At 43.2% G+C, this 14,784-nt stretch overlaps 1 protein-coding gene across 2 annotated transcripts in view; it reads left to right on the forward strand.

Annotated features, from left to right (window-relative positions):
• The window catches only part of ADGRB1 (adhesion G protein-coupled receptor B1), a 263,970-nt gene that overhangs the window by 131,519 nt on the left and 117,667 nt on the right, over positions 1-14,784 (forward strand). For both annotated transcript variants that reach the window (XM_078153784.1, XM_078153783.1), the window contains exon 17: positions 489-532. In XM_078153784.1, the coding sequence (XP_078009910.1) occupies positions 489-532 (44 nt within the window). The remainder of the gene's footprint in view (positions 1-488; positions 533-14,784) is intronic.

Below are 14,784 nucleotides of genomic sequence, written 5' to 3' on the forward strand. Positions count from 1 at the left end.
CTCATGGATTTCCTGAAAGAGCCCCAGCACTTTGGAAAGCCATAGAACCTTAGAATGTCAGAGCTGGAAAAACCCTAAGAACATTGGACAGCAAATGTTAGAAGTGAAGATTGTCTAGTCCACCCTAGCCTTCCATTTTACAAAGGAAAAAACTGAGGCCTAGAGTACACGAGCAGGAGAGAGTGGGACTTACATACATTGAATTGATAATGAAAAGTCAGGTTTCCAAACTCCTACACCAAGTTTTGTTTTTGTGGTTTTTTTTTTTCTCCTTCTTCCCACACACTGGGTTGTGTATGTTTCATTTCCATAGGGCCATATTCTTGGTGGCATAAAATAAAGCAATCCCAACTAATGTGTGAATAATGTATAACTGCCTAAGAGAACCCTATTCACCCTTCCCTAGAGTGTCTTAGGCAGCTTTTGCAGAATGAAACTCTGGGGATGGGGTCTAATATCTGTTCCTTCTCTCTTTCCACCCTTACCAGGGCACCACGAACCAGACTTGCATCCTTTGGGAGGAGGCTGATGTGTAAGTTTAGCTGGGGTTTGCGCTGGGCCTGGTGGGGGAATGACGGCATTGCATTGGGCCACAAGGGAGGGAGGCATTCTGGAGAGGGGAGTGGGAGTGATGAGGACAGGGTACATCTGAAGACAGAAGTAGAGTACTGAAGAAGCTATAGCATTCTGGGAGCTGTTGATTATACCTGCCATGTGTGTCCCTTTCCATTCTTCTCCTCACTTCTGGAATCATACATTCCTTTCTGCCCCGTTCAGCCAAATGGATGGTCCATAACACCTCTTTTTCAATTCCTAATATTCACTGCCCAAGGTTGGAAGGGATGCAGATGGCTTAACCTTCTCCTGCCCTTCCTAAGTTCTCCTCCATCACATAAATAGCCTCTCCCCCAATCTTGGCCTGTGTCCCTTTCTTCTTTATTTCTTCTAAAAATGTCTTATCTCTGCTCTAAATGGCCTCTCCCCTATTCTTACTTTATGGTCCATTAGTTTTCTCTGAGTAGTAACATGGTATTAAGACCTAGTAGGGAGTTCTGGCCTAGAGCCTTCTGTGAATTTCAGAATTGTAATGGATTCCCTGACCCATGCCATCCTGTTCTTTTTTGACCCAACTTCCACATTTCCCTGCTTAGACTGTAGGCAGAACCCAAAAAAGATAGTCCTATAAGATAATAGATCTCAATAGAACAGTAGAATAATAGATTCTAGATTATCAAATTATAAGATCTCAGCTTAGAGATATGGAGTGAAATAATTGAGTCATTAAGTAATGTATCTGGAACAGAATCATAGAATAATCAGCAACAGAGTTAATCAAATCTGGAAGAGTATGCTAGACTAATTAGTAATATAACTATAGAATCTGCATCTTAGAGTATCTGGATTATAGATGTCAAGTAAGAGTTTGGGGCAAGAATCATGGAATCATAGGATAAGAGATATAGAACCGTGTTTTGTTCAAAATAGACACAATAAATGTCGGTTGGATAACAGAGTCACAGAATGCTATATCTGGAATAAAGCCACAGGGCTTTTTTAACATGAGTTCAGCATTGAGAGTTTATTCCATTGTGTGTTCCATGGTCATCATCAGGCTACATGGTGAAGCAGTTATCTCCTGTCCTGCCTTCTGTCTACTTCCTGTGGTCTTTCATTTTAGTTTCTCTGAACATCCCATCAGCCCGACCACTCTAAATAACGTAGTTACTGCCACTGCCACTGACATAGTTTTACTTCCTAACTATGAGTGGCAGAATTCATATTTCTCTGGAAATCCTCTTTCTCTCCTGCCCTTATTTGTCTACCTTCCTCTCTTCCATGCTGACCCTGGGTCCTTCCATCTGACAATTCTGGTCTTAAGGGAGTTGGTACAATTTGGGGTTACTTGGCTAAGATTGTGTCTGAGGGATAAGACTGTGGATGAATGTAGGGAAGAAAAAGGTTGAGTTGAAAGTCCCTGGAAGCTTTTGATGTTGTTATTGTAAGTGTACTGTGTAAATTCTGGCAAATCTGAATATGCCCAGATATTCATCTTCTGTTTGGATGTTCTGTTCTGTCTTAGAAGAGGTCTTGAAACATGGCCCTGAAGTGCCTGAAAAGTGTCTGTTAATGATACCTCAATCATGGGCAAGATGCATTTATTTCTCTATTTCATTATTATCATTCAGATACTTATTCATACTATGCCACCATTGTTATCACCAACATCATCACAGTGGCTACAATTACTGGAATTACCAATTGGCTTCACCATCAGGAGAAGGGAAGGGAGCAAGTACTTATATAGCACCTACTATGTGTCAGACACTGTGCTAAATGCTTTACGGATATCTCATAACAACTCTGTGAGATATGTGCTGTTATTATCCTCTTTTTACAGTTGAGAAAACTGAGGCAAACAAAAGTTAAATGATTTGTCCAAGGTCACACGACTAGTAAGTTTCTGAGGCCAGATCTGAACATAGGTCTTCAGTGCTCTGCCTACTGCACCACCCATATGTTTCAATGCCTACCATAACTAGTAATATCATCATCTCCATCACCATAATCGCTCAAGTCACTGTTCATACTTTCTCTGTCTCTGTGTCTGTTTCTTTTTCTCTGTTTTATCATTTTCATTTCCATCACCCCCCTCCCCCCCGCTACCATCACCTACTAGATTAGGACCTCTTTGAAGACATGGACTGGGCCCTATTTATCTTTGTATCCACTCTGGTACCTGGCACAGGCCCCTTTCCATAATGGGTACAATATATTAATCACCACAATCATCATTACAATCATCGCTATCCTCAGTGGTCACCATGACCATCACTTCCTTCTTTCAAAAGCTCTTGCTAATCTCTCATCTACCTCATTGCCCTATGGGCTTGGTATAGGACAGAGGAACTTGCACTATCAAGGAGCATGTAACTATTAGAGTCCCCAGTTTTGTTTTGTTTTTTAGAGGTGGACAATGGGTCAGGGATTAGAATTAGGCAATCCAGGTAAAGCTAATGATGACAAGTTTCTTGGAAGAAGTGAGTGTTGAGTTCATTTGTGAAGAATGTGAAACCTTCTGCTCTGATGTCTTAGGCTCATCTAAGAGATGTAGTCTTTACAAATCAGAGTAATAATGCTTAAGATCTTAGTAACATCCATCCTCATGACTGTCTTTGGTTACCCTCAGAGGATGGTGCCCTGTACTGGGATGATTGTTCTACCCCTGAATCTTGAACAGGTATTGTTTTTCCTCACTGGATCTCTTTTTCCCCAAATATGCAATGAAAGGTCATCTCTGCCCACCCTGCTTGACAGGAGAGAGTAGTCAGAGCTCTCAGAAAGCATGGGAAGTGCTTTAAAAGCACAGAGATACCACACAGACAAGGCTTCAGGGGTCAGGCTGATGGTGGAGAAAGAGTCATAGGATCACAGACTTTAGATTTGGAAGGGGTATCTCAGGTCATCTACAACTTCTCCTAAGGCAAGAATGACTTCCACAAAATCGGTCGATAGCAGACAAACAATTATTATGTACCTGTGTGCCAGATACCCTGTGCTAGGCTCTGAGGATACAGATACAAAAATGAAAGAGTTCCTGCCCCCGAGGAGCTTCCATTCTAACAGGAGAAATAGTGTATACATTTATAATTCTATACAAAATAAATACAATGTAATTGGGGAGGGGGGCCATTAGCACCTGGGGAGATCAGAAATTGCTTAATTTAGGAGTTTGAACTTGAATTAACTTTGGAAGGAAAAAAGGAATTTGCAAAATCTGAGACAGCGATGGCTGACAGCCCTGACATGGTGGTCAGCCAGTGCAAAGACACTGAGAAAGGGAATGGAATGTTTCATCTAAGGAACAGCAATGTACATTCCTGATAAATGGCCATCCTGCCTACATGACTGAGGAATAAGGAAGCCCTCTCCACTTTGGTACAACTCTGATCCTTTGTAAGGTTTTAGCTTTAGGATTTATTTTTTGGTTTACATTAACCCTCAATTTACTTCCCTGCCCCTTCTTGATACAATGGTGAATGAGACATGGTCCCTGCCCTCAAGGGGCTCCCCTTCTAGTAGGAGAGATCAGACCTGAGAGACAGCATGGTGTAGTGGGAAGAGCCTGTATTTGAAACCTGAGTCTTCTGTTTACTAGATGTGTGATTGTAAACATCATTTCCTTTCTCTGGGCCTCAGTTTTATCATCTGCAAAATGAAGGGGCTAGCCCAGTGATCTCCGATGTTTCGCAAAATTGTTGTTGTTGTTTGTCCTTCATTCTTGAAGAGGACAATGACATCAGGGAGGTGATGCCATGACATGCAAATGAATTGGATTTAAGTGAGGGAGGGCTGTGCAAAGTCACCAGCCTCACTTCCTCCTGTGGACCATCTGGGTCCAGTGGCAAGCTATGGATCACAATGACTAGTGATGGCCCCCTTCACAAAATTATGGAATGTTAGAAGTAGAAGGAACCCATAGAGTCTTAGCTTTATTCTTTGTAAAAGTCTAGCATACTTTCCACCAAGCAGCTTGCCCAAAGTCATATATTGATTTAATGACAGAATTAGAATTCAGATCTCTCAGTTCCTAGCCCTGTACTTTCTCCACTACCATGTTGGATGCAATAATACAGAATCCAGTTATAAGAACCCAGAGCTCAACTTAAATCAGTTTAGACAAGACCAAGGAACATTTGTAGACTCCAAAACAAATGGCTGAGTTGTTTTCACTATATAATGTATTAAAAACTAAATGGAACTGATTGTCTGAAATTGGCCAAATTATTTCACTCTAGAGTGAAATTTTTTTTGTCTAAACTGATCCCTATCGGCAGACTGAGTCTGCCATTTTATCTTTATTGCCTTCTCCAACAACCATATCAAAAAAAGAAAGAGGGAAAAAATTTCCATTTAATAATTTGAAAATGCAGCATACACATAGACTAGGATATAATATTAAAATCTAAAACTTAAATTACATATCTGATCTCATTGAAATTCCTAGATTTTCATAGTTTTAATTCTATACTCATTATATAAATCAAGGGGATCCATCATGGTAGAGAGATAGAAAATTGGCCTTGAAGCCAGGATGACCTGGGTTCAAGTCTTACCTTAGACACATACTGACTGTGTGACCCCTGGAAAAATCACTTAATCTCTCAGTGCTCTTAGCAACTCTCTAAGGCTATGTGTTGCCAACCTCCACTGGTAAAGTGTTTCCCCACCTGAGAGTTCCCTGAAGATCCCAATGAAATCACATCTCCAACTGTTGTATGCCTGGAATGACTATATTTCCTACTTTGCTGAACATATCAGAGCTATTTGAGATGAACTCTCTAAGCATTTGCTCTTCCATAATTCAAAATGTATCTGCCTTTGCCCATTCCCAGTTTTCCATCTTTCAGGAAGAATGTTCTTTACTCCTTACCAAGGTTAACTAATCTTCTGACAGTCGGGAGCCTTTCCTTCTCTCTCTTTTGCTTCTTCAGCCTCTCTCCTTCCTTGGATTGTTTCTCCTTAGCCTAAAAATTACTAGCCACCATGCATATAGTTGTTGGGTTTGTGGGGCTTTTTTTGTACTGTATCTATGATTTCCTTTATGTAGTGACCTCGTGTTGAGTAATTCCCTCTCCAAACACATGTTGACAACTTCTCTGAAACTTACTATCCTAGAATGTTCCCTGGTAAGAAATTAAGTGGCTCACCATTGGTCAGGCAACCATGGACTTGAACCCAGATCTTCCTGACCCTAAGGATAGCGACCTATCCACTATATATGGTGATTTAAGGCTTGTAAAAAGATATATATAGATATAGATATAGATATAGATATAGATATAGATAGATAGATAGATAGATAGATAGATATGGATAGATAGATATAGCTGTATAGATATAGATATAGATATATACATATATATATATATATATATATATATATTGAGAGAGAGAGAGAGAGAGAGAGAGAGAGAGAGAGAGAGAGAGAGAGAGAGATAATATCATTTGATTGCTCACAACAACCCTGTGAGCTAGGTACTATTATTATCCACACTTTACAGGTAGGGAAACTGAGGTTCAAATAAGTTTAAATGACCTACCCAGGTCACACAGAGGCAGGATTTGAACCCCAGTCTTCCTGACTCGGTCTTAAGCCTCTTATCCTCCAGAAATGAAATCACAATCCTGCCAACTCAAGTAGATGATGTGACTCAGGCTCTTAATATTGTAGAGCTCTGGAAAAGAGAGATTACTCTCAACTAGAATTGCCTTTCCTGGAGGAAGTGGGGTTCAGGCTAGGTCTCGAAGGAAGGGGCAGAGTTGAGTTGTTGTAGTCAGGCAACAAGTATTGATTACGCATTTACTGTATGCTAAATGCTGGAGATACAAAAAAAAAAAGACCAACAGTCCTTGCCCTTGAGAAGCATTTATTCTAATGGGTAAGATAACAAGTAAATAACTAGATATGTACAAGAGTAAATAGATGGAACATAATCAGAAAGGGGACAGAAGGTTGGCTTTGAGTTTGATCTTGAAGGAAGCCTGGGAAACTAAGAGTCCAAGGGGAAGGGGCAGAGCATTCCAGGCATGAGAGACAGCCAGTATAAAAGCATGGAGGTGGAAGAGGAATGGCAAGGGGGCTAGTGCAGCTAGAGTCAACAAGAGGAGTAAAGCATAAGAAGACTGGAAAGGTAGGGAGGGCCCAGGTGATGAAGAGCTTTCTTCATATTTGATCCTGATAATAATAAGGATCCACTGGAATCCATTGAACAGTGAAGGGTGGAAAGGTAGGGGGAAGTAACAGGGACAGAAATATGCTCTAGGAAAATCACCTAGGCAGTAAGGAGATGATGAACTGGACCAGAAGAGGGTAAGCCAATTAGTAAACGATTGCAGTAGTCCAGACAAGAAGTGACCAGGTCTGGTACTAGGGTGGTGGCTGTGTGAGTGGAGAGAGACAACAGGGTAGAAGGAGAAGGCTATGAGCAAAGGTGCTGAGGTGGGAGACGGGAGTGAAACGAATATGAACAGGTGGGGTAATGGATGGCATTGCATTTTTGGAACTTCTTAAAGATTCTAGAGGTGGGAAGCCTATCTAATATACCCCTCTCATTTTGTAGGGGAAGGGAATTTGAAACTCAAAGAGAGGAAATGACTTGTCCAAGGAAAAGCTGGAACTGAAGCTGGGGTCTTCTGCCTCCTCAGGCTGTCATCAGTTGAGGAGAGGGGCTGATAGGGAGGCATGGTCTCTCCTGAGAGAGAGAATCCCAAATACACACTCATCACCATCAAGGGAGAGGGAGGGGTACTGTGTGAGGGATTCACAACCCACTTTCCCTGGACAAAGGAGCTGACTGTTTCTCTGAGAAAAGCTTTCTTGGCCCACCCACTGCTTTTCCCTCCCTCCCCCTTCTCTCTTCCATCTCTTCCCCCTTTCCTCATGTTCACTTTACCTCCCTCACATTCTCTCCTCCTCTCCCCTTTGCATTCTCAGTCTTTGAATTATTTAAGAGCTCCCTTCCCTCTTCTCATCTCCCTCTGTCTTTTTGCTGATCTCCTCTGTCTTCTTTCAGTGTGACTTCTCACCATCTTTATCCTTTTCTCTTTGGTTGTCCTTTTTTCTCTCTGTCTCTCTTTTCTCCTCTATGTGTCCTTTCCTCACCCCCACCCTCCTTGTCTCTCTCTCTCTCTCTCTCTCTCTCCCTCCCTCCCTCTCCATGTATATATGTATATAAATACACACATATGTAATATATCTATAGCTATACATATACATATATGTATAGATATCTCCTTCATCTCTCATTCCCTTTTGGAAAGGTGGTACAGTGGAAAAGATGCTAGATTTAGAATGTAAGGACTTGAGTTAAAATCTCTCCTCTTATACTACCTGTGTAATCTTGAACAAATCCTTTCATATTGATGAGCCTCAGTTCTTCATCTGGAAAATGGGGTGGTGGTAGATTAGATAGTCTCAGGTCCCTTCCAGCTCTAAGGATGTGATCCGATCTATGATTCTTCTCTCTGTACTTTTCCTTCACTTTCCTCTATCTCTGTCTTTCTTTTCTGTTGCTGTCTTTCTTTTTCTTATTGTCTGTCCCTTGCCCTCCTATCTCTACCTCTGTCTTTCTTTGCCCTTATTTTCTCTTTCTCTTGTTTCTTTCCTTTTCTTTCTTCATGCTTATTCTTTCCCTTCTATTTCTGTCTCTCTGTGAATATGTTCCTTTCACTCTCTCTCCTTTTCTGCTTCTGTCTGTCCCTTTCTTTTCATCCTGTTTGTCTCTCTCTAGTTCTGTTTCTATCTCTCTGTGTTCTCTCCCTTTCTCTTTCTTGTTGTCTTTCTTCTCTTTTCTGCTTTTATTTCTCTTCTTTTCCTCCCTCCTCTCTCTACTCCATCTCCTCTGTCTCTTCCTCTGACTGCTTCTTTCTTTCCACCTGTCTTCTCCTCCCCTCCCCAGCTTTCTCTCTCTCTCTCTCTCTCTCTCTCTCTCTCTCTCTCTCTCTCTCTCTCTCTCTCTCTCTCTCTCTCTCTCACTCTTGCTTTCTCTTATCCACTCTGTCTCTCTCTGTTTTTAGGTGTTTGTCTCTGTCTCTCTGTCTCTGGCTCTGTCTCCTGTGTATCTCCATGTTGGGCTCCCTCCAGCTCTGGGTGATGGAAGTCCTAATTGGATGTGGTTAGCTCTTGATCAGCTGCCAGGATCTGAGCCTCGCCTCTCCCTTTGAACCAGCTAATACAGGTCCTTACGGGCTACGATGTTTATACATCACGTGTATCCCTCCCTTCCCGTTTTTGGGCAGTGTTTTTCTGTGTCTCTGTGTATCTGTCAGTCTGTGTCAGCGCCTGTGTGTTTGTCTCTGTAAGTAGATGTGTGTGTGTGTGTGTGTGTGTGTGTGTGTGTGTGTGTGTGTGTGTGTGTATCAGAAGCCAGGTCAGTACTTTGGATTGGCTTGGGGTTGGGGTGAAATGTAGTGAGAGGCTATAATGAAGAGGGGAGGGCTCTGAGGGAAGCTGAGTTAATCTCAAAGACTTTCTGGAAGAGGTAAGTCTTTGGTAAAGCTAGGCTAGGCTTTTTTGGATTGGGCCCTAAGTGTCTATCCCAACATCTCAAGGCAGGTATGGAGAGAGAGACAGGTGCCTGGGGTGAGGTGGGAGGGAGGAAGGCATTGCTTTTCCCAGAGAAGCAAGAATGATTCTGAGCTGCCACAGATACTCACAAAGTGGCCCCTAGTCTTTATTCTTTCAGCTCGCAGAGAAAGGAAAGAAGGAAACAAACATTTATTAAACATCCACGATGTGCCAGGTACTGTGCTAAGCACTTAAAAATATTATTTCATTTAATCCTCACAATAGCCCTGGGAGGTAGGTACTGTTATGATTCCTGTTTTGCAGTTAATGAAACTGAGGCAAACAGAAATTGAGTTACTTGCCCTGGGTCACATAGTCAGTGTAAGTGTCTGGGGCAGGACTTGAACTCAAGTCTTCCTGACTTCAAGCCAGATACTGTCCACTGCACCACTTAGCTGTTTCTTGGCCATCATAATTGCTTTCATAGTAATGCAGTTCTTATCTGCTATAGATTTAAGCCTGAGCCATCCCCAAGTTTACCATCTGAAACAGGCTCTCACATTCAATCATTCTGTTACTGTCCCAATCCTGAGGGTTCTGAAGGGACAGCTCCCATCCCCCTTCACCGTATGGGCCCATCATTAGGTCATAGGATTTACAATTGCAAGAGGAGAAACCTTAGAAACAATCGAATAAAACTGAAGCCCAGGGAATTTGTGGCCTGTTCAGATTTACACTTTGAAATGTGGTAAAAGCAGGCCTACCATCCAGAGTTCCAGACTCTGTCTCTCTCTATATATATATGTACATACACACACACACACACACACACACACACACACACACACACACATAGATATACACACACAAATACTACATATATGCATATATCTCCCCTTTCCAGGAACTGCCACATGCAAATAGTAAGGAGCACCCTTAAAACAAGGCTGAGCATAAGTGGCCCAAGGGATGGGGAGAAGCGAGGGCTCTAGGAATAACAGGAACCAAGTGGAATTAATCATTGAAGCCTTCCTAGAGAAAATGACTTTTGTGATCAATTTAAAAGGAAGACAGAGGCATGGTGTACTATTGAATAGAAGGGGAGGTATTCTAGGAGGAGAAAGGTTTGAAGGCTGGCATGCTGTGTGTCTCTTTCTATCTAGGGCTCAGAAATGGTGTCTCTCTCCCTTTCAGACCTGGGAGTCCCTGAGGATAGGAGCTATGCCTCCCCTTCAGATTAAGAGCTCCCAAGGACAGGGACTATTTTCCTGCTAGATTAGAGGTTCCCTGAGATTGGAAGTTTATCTGCCCTACTCCTAGCAATCTGGAACTCTGAAGGGCAGGGGCTCTGTCTGTCCTGAGAGCATGCTATTAATCCCCATCACCTTCTAGGCACACATACCACCTACTTCCTCTGAGTGATGGCCACTTTAAGAGAATATCCCTAAGGGTCTCTCCCCTCCTCTAGTTTCCATGGCACAAAGACGTTATGTGGAGTGCGGAAGTGAGTGTGCTGGCAGGGAGCAGGGCCTCCTCAGCAGCCTCTTCACCCAGCACGTCCCTCCCCTTAGGCCCAGTTTTCTCACAAACCCAGGGCCCACCTCCTAATGAGGGGACAGCGGGAAGAGGGCCCCTGGGAGAGGAGGCTGGGGGAGGCCTAGCCAGCAAAATGCTTTGGGGAAAACAACAAAGAAACTTTCTTCAGTTCCCTGGGAAGAAACCAGGCTCCTCTTTTTCTTGAGACTGTGCCAAACTCAGCCCTAAAGGATAAATAACTCTGGTTACTATGGTACTTCTCTTTCCAGGGCTGCCATGGCCCAGCTGAGATTCCTGGGAACTTAGCCCTCCCCTCACTCCTGTAGACAGCCTAACTGTGCAGGTGTGGGTGGGACCAGGAAACTTCAGAATCTCCTTTCAGCTCTGAGATCCTGTTCTAAAGTTTTACTGCCTTCCCTAGGAAGCCTTTCCTGAATGATTTGCCCCATGAGACTTCTCCCTTTCTTGACTTCATACACTCATCTATATCTATCTATCTATCTATCTATCTATCTATCTATCTATCTATCTATCTATCTGTATATGTATATATGTATGTATATGTATATGTATGTATGTGTATATGTATGTGTGTATGTACATGCACATGCACATGCATATATACATGAATAAAATAGGGGTTTTTGTCACCTTCATTTCTCAACCTTTCTCTCCTCACTCCCCCACCCAGCAAACTATCCCTTGTGATAGAGATTAAGAAAGAAAAGTAATGGTCCCTCCAGCAAAGCTAATCAACTCATCGACCCTATATTAAATATTCCACACTCATTGTCCCCCACCTCTGCAAAGAAAGAAAGAAGGGAAGTGCATTTGATCAGCAATCCTCCAGGACTAAGCTGTCTGGTATAATTTTTTTAGCAGGAAGGATCCTTAGAGATCATATTGTTCCATTTCTACATTTTACGAAGGAGAAAAGTGACACCCAGAGAGGGGAAATGGTTTTCTCAGGGCTGCATGGTTTGTTAGTGGAAGACCTAGGAATCCAACCCAGGTCTCCTGAGTGTCTAATGCTCCTTCCATTGTACCATAAGATCTCCTTTAGAAGGCCTCTAGCCCACATCATCTGTTTCTCATATGTTGTCCTTCCCATACTCAGATATATGCAGGATCTGTGATTATGTCACACTAGGAGAATCCTCAATGGAAGAATTTCCTCTATGCGTGCAGAGAGCAACTCTTCTAAGACTTAGTAGATAAATGCTAGAGAGTCAGTCAACAAACCTTGATGAAGCACTTACTATGTGTGAGGTACCTTAGGGACACAAAAAGGGTAAAAACGGCCCCTGCCTTGAGGGATTTACATTCTAATGGTGGAGACAACATAACATGTAAGTACAACTGAGTCCATGCAAGAAAATATGACAAATAGGCAGAAAGAAGATAACAGAAGGCAAGGCATTAGCAGCTGGGTTGGAATGATGGATGGGGAGAGCAGTAGGAAAGGCCGCCTGCAGAAGGTGGGATTTGAGCAGCCTTGAAGGCAGCCAGGGATGCTAAGAGGTAGTGATGAGGGGCAGAGGATTCCAGGCATGGGAGACAGCCAATGCAAAGGCTTGGGAAATAGAGTGTAGTGTTGGAGGACCCACGAGGAGGCCTATGGAACTGGATCTTAGGATGTGTTAGGTGACTAAAATTTAACAAGACTGGAAAAGTAGAAAGGGGCCGTATTAGGAAGAGATATATACAGCAAACAGAGGAGTGTATATATGATCCTGCAGGTAATAGGAAGCCACTGGAGTTCAACAAGCAAGGAGTAGAGAGTGGCATGGTCAGAAAAATCGTCTTGGCCTTGGGGTTAAGGATGGATTGGAATGGGGAGAAACTTGAAGAAGGGAGATTGGTTAGAAGGTAATGGCAATGGTTCAGGTAAGAGGAGATGTGGGTCTGAACTAGGGCAGTGATTGTGGGGTGGAGAGAAGAGTCAGTGTAAGAGAGGGGTTGTCAGGGAAGGAATGCCAAGGTTTGGCTTCAGATTGGATATGTTGGAGGTGAGTGATTTTGAGCCAGAGTGACGAGGAGGATGGCGGTACCTTCAACAGTAATAGGGAGTTGTTTAAGGTGTGTAGTGACTTACCCAGGGTCATACAGCTAATAAGTAACCCGGGCAGGATTTGAATACAGGTCTTTTCCGCTACCCCAAACCACCTCTATCTCTTTTCATGTTGTTTCCCTAAACGACTAGTATGGTGAGTGGCCTGAACATCCCCAGTGACAGGGAGATCATTACCCTTACAGATACCCATGCAGTACCCATGCAGATACAAACATCCACTAGCACTTAATTACTTGATACTAATTTTATTCCTACCAGGACTCATCATGTTGTTGTTGCTGAGTCACTTCAGTTGTGTCTGACTCTTTGTGATCCTGTTTGGGGTTTTCTTGGCAAAGATGCTATAGTGGTTTGCCATTTCCTTCTCATTTTATAGATGAGGAAACTGAGGCAAACAGGGTGAAGTGACTTGCCCAGGGTCACAGAGTTAGTGATTGTCTGAGGCTGGATTTGAACTCAGGTCGTCCTGACTCCAGGCCTAATGCTCTATCTACTGCACCACCTCGCTACCTTATAAAGCTGCCCTGGTCTGTTGGCTTTCCCTGAAATGCTCTTTTTTTCTGTGAAAAGGTCACTTAGGACTCTGAAATGTGCCACTCTGATAGGCAGTGTTTTTAAGAGCTCTCCCCTCCCAGACCCCATAATATCAGAATTGGTTCATAGGGATCGGCATTAGGCCCAGCACCACCCAACTTGTCCTGCCAAATACATAGACAGGGGAGGTTCGCCTCTGCCTGGCCCTAGAATCCACTTTGCCCACGCGCCCACCACTTAACTGACTCACTCACTATAATAATAGCTGACATTTACATAGTGTTTGAAGGTTTGCAAAATTATTTTCATGCATTATCTCATTTGGATCCTCAAAAGAATCCTGTGAGGCATATGCTATTATTATCCCCATTTTACAGATGAGAAAACGGAGGCTCAGAGAGGTTAAGTGGCTTGCCCTTGTTCACATAGCTAGTAAATGAGGCAGGATTTGAACCTAATTCCTTCTGACTCAATGTCCAGCACAGCCCCCATAATGCCAGGGTACCACTGATCACAAATGGTCTGTACTCAAACTCTCTTCCTCTTTCATATTCTGCTTCTGAGACTGAGTTCTAGGGGTGCTGTGCCTGGATGTTCACTGTGCCATAAGTATTACTGTTATGCTGTGCTCCGCCCATTCTTTTGTACTCTTATTCACTCACTAACTGCTCCACAAACAAACGCACCTGAAGTCTGGTTCTTCTGTGTCTATATGTTGCCTTGTTCTGGCTGTTACCCAAACAATTATCACCAGTATTAGGAGAATAGCTATAATCATCTTTTATAGAGGAAAATACCATCTAAAAAGAAAAAATGGTTATTAACAGTCATGGCAGACAGATATCAGACCTTTGCACCTTGCCTTTGCTTTCTGCTTGTCTACTTTCTCCTGGTGAATTGGCCAGTAAGCATTTATTAAGCACCTACTGTGTGCCAGGCACATACTAGGCGCTTGTGAATACAAAGAAAGGCAAAAAGTAGTCCCTGCCCCAGAGCAGTTTGCAATCAAATGAGGGAGAGAACATGAAAATAATTATGGACAAACTAGCTCTGTGCATGATGAATTGGAAATTACCAAGAGAGGGAAGGCACAAGAACAGAGAAGGATGGGCAAAGGCTTCCTGTAGAAGGTGGGGTTTTAGTGGGGACTTGAAGGAAGCCAGGAGGTGGAGATGAGGAGGGAGAGCTTTCTAGGCGTGGGGGGACAGCCAGTGAAAATGAAGGGTCTTTTTCAGTAACAACAGAGAGATCAATGTCTCTGGACATTGGCTGGGAGGAAGGCACAAGACAACTGGGGACGTGGGTGGGTCCTGAAGGGCTTCGAAGGCCAAGCAGAGGATTTTGCATTTGATCCCAGGCTTCTGTTTAGCACACAAGCTCTTGTATTATGGGCCAGCTCTTAAGGTCTAGGACAGGGGTGGGGAGCCTACCAGCCTCGAGGCCACATGTGACCCTCTAGGTCCTCAAGTGTGGCCCTTTGAATCCAAGAGGCCACATGTAGCCTCGAGGCTGCAGGTTCCCCATTCCTGGTCTAGGATAGCCTTTAAATTAGCTCAGCAAATATTCTTACTAA

This window comes from Phascolarctos cinereus, unplaced genomic scaffold (genome assembly GCF_003287225.1).
Source record: "Phascolarctos cinereus isolate Bilbo 61053 unplaced genomic scaffold, phaCin_HiC Scaffold_4;HRSCAF=312, whole genome shotgun sequence".
In the NCBI taxonomy this organism is placed as follows: Eukaryota; Metazoa; Chordata; class Mammalia; order Diprotodontia; family Phascolarctidae; genus Phascolarctos; species Phascolarctos cinereus.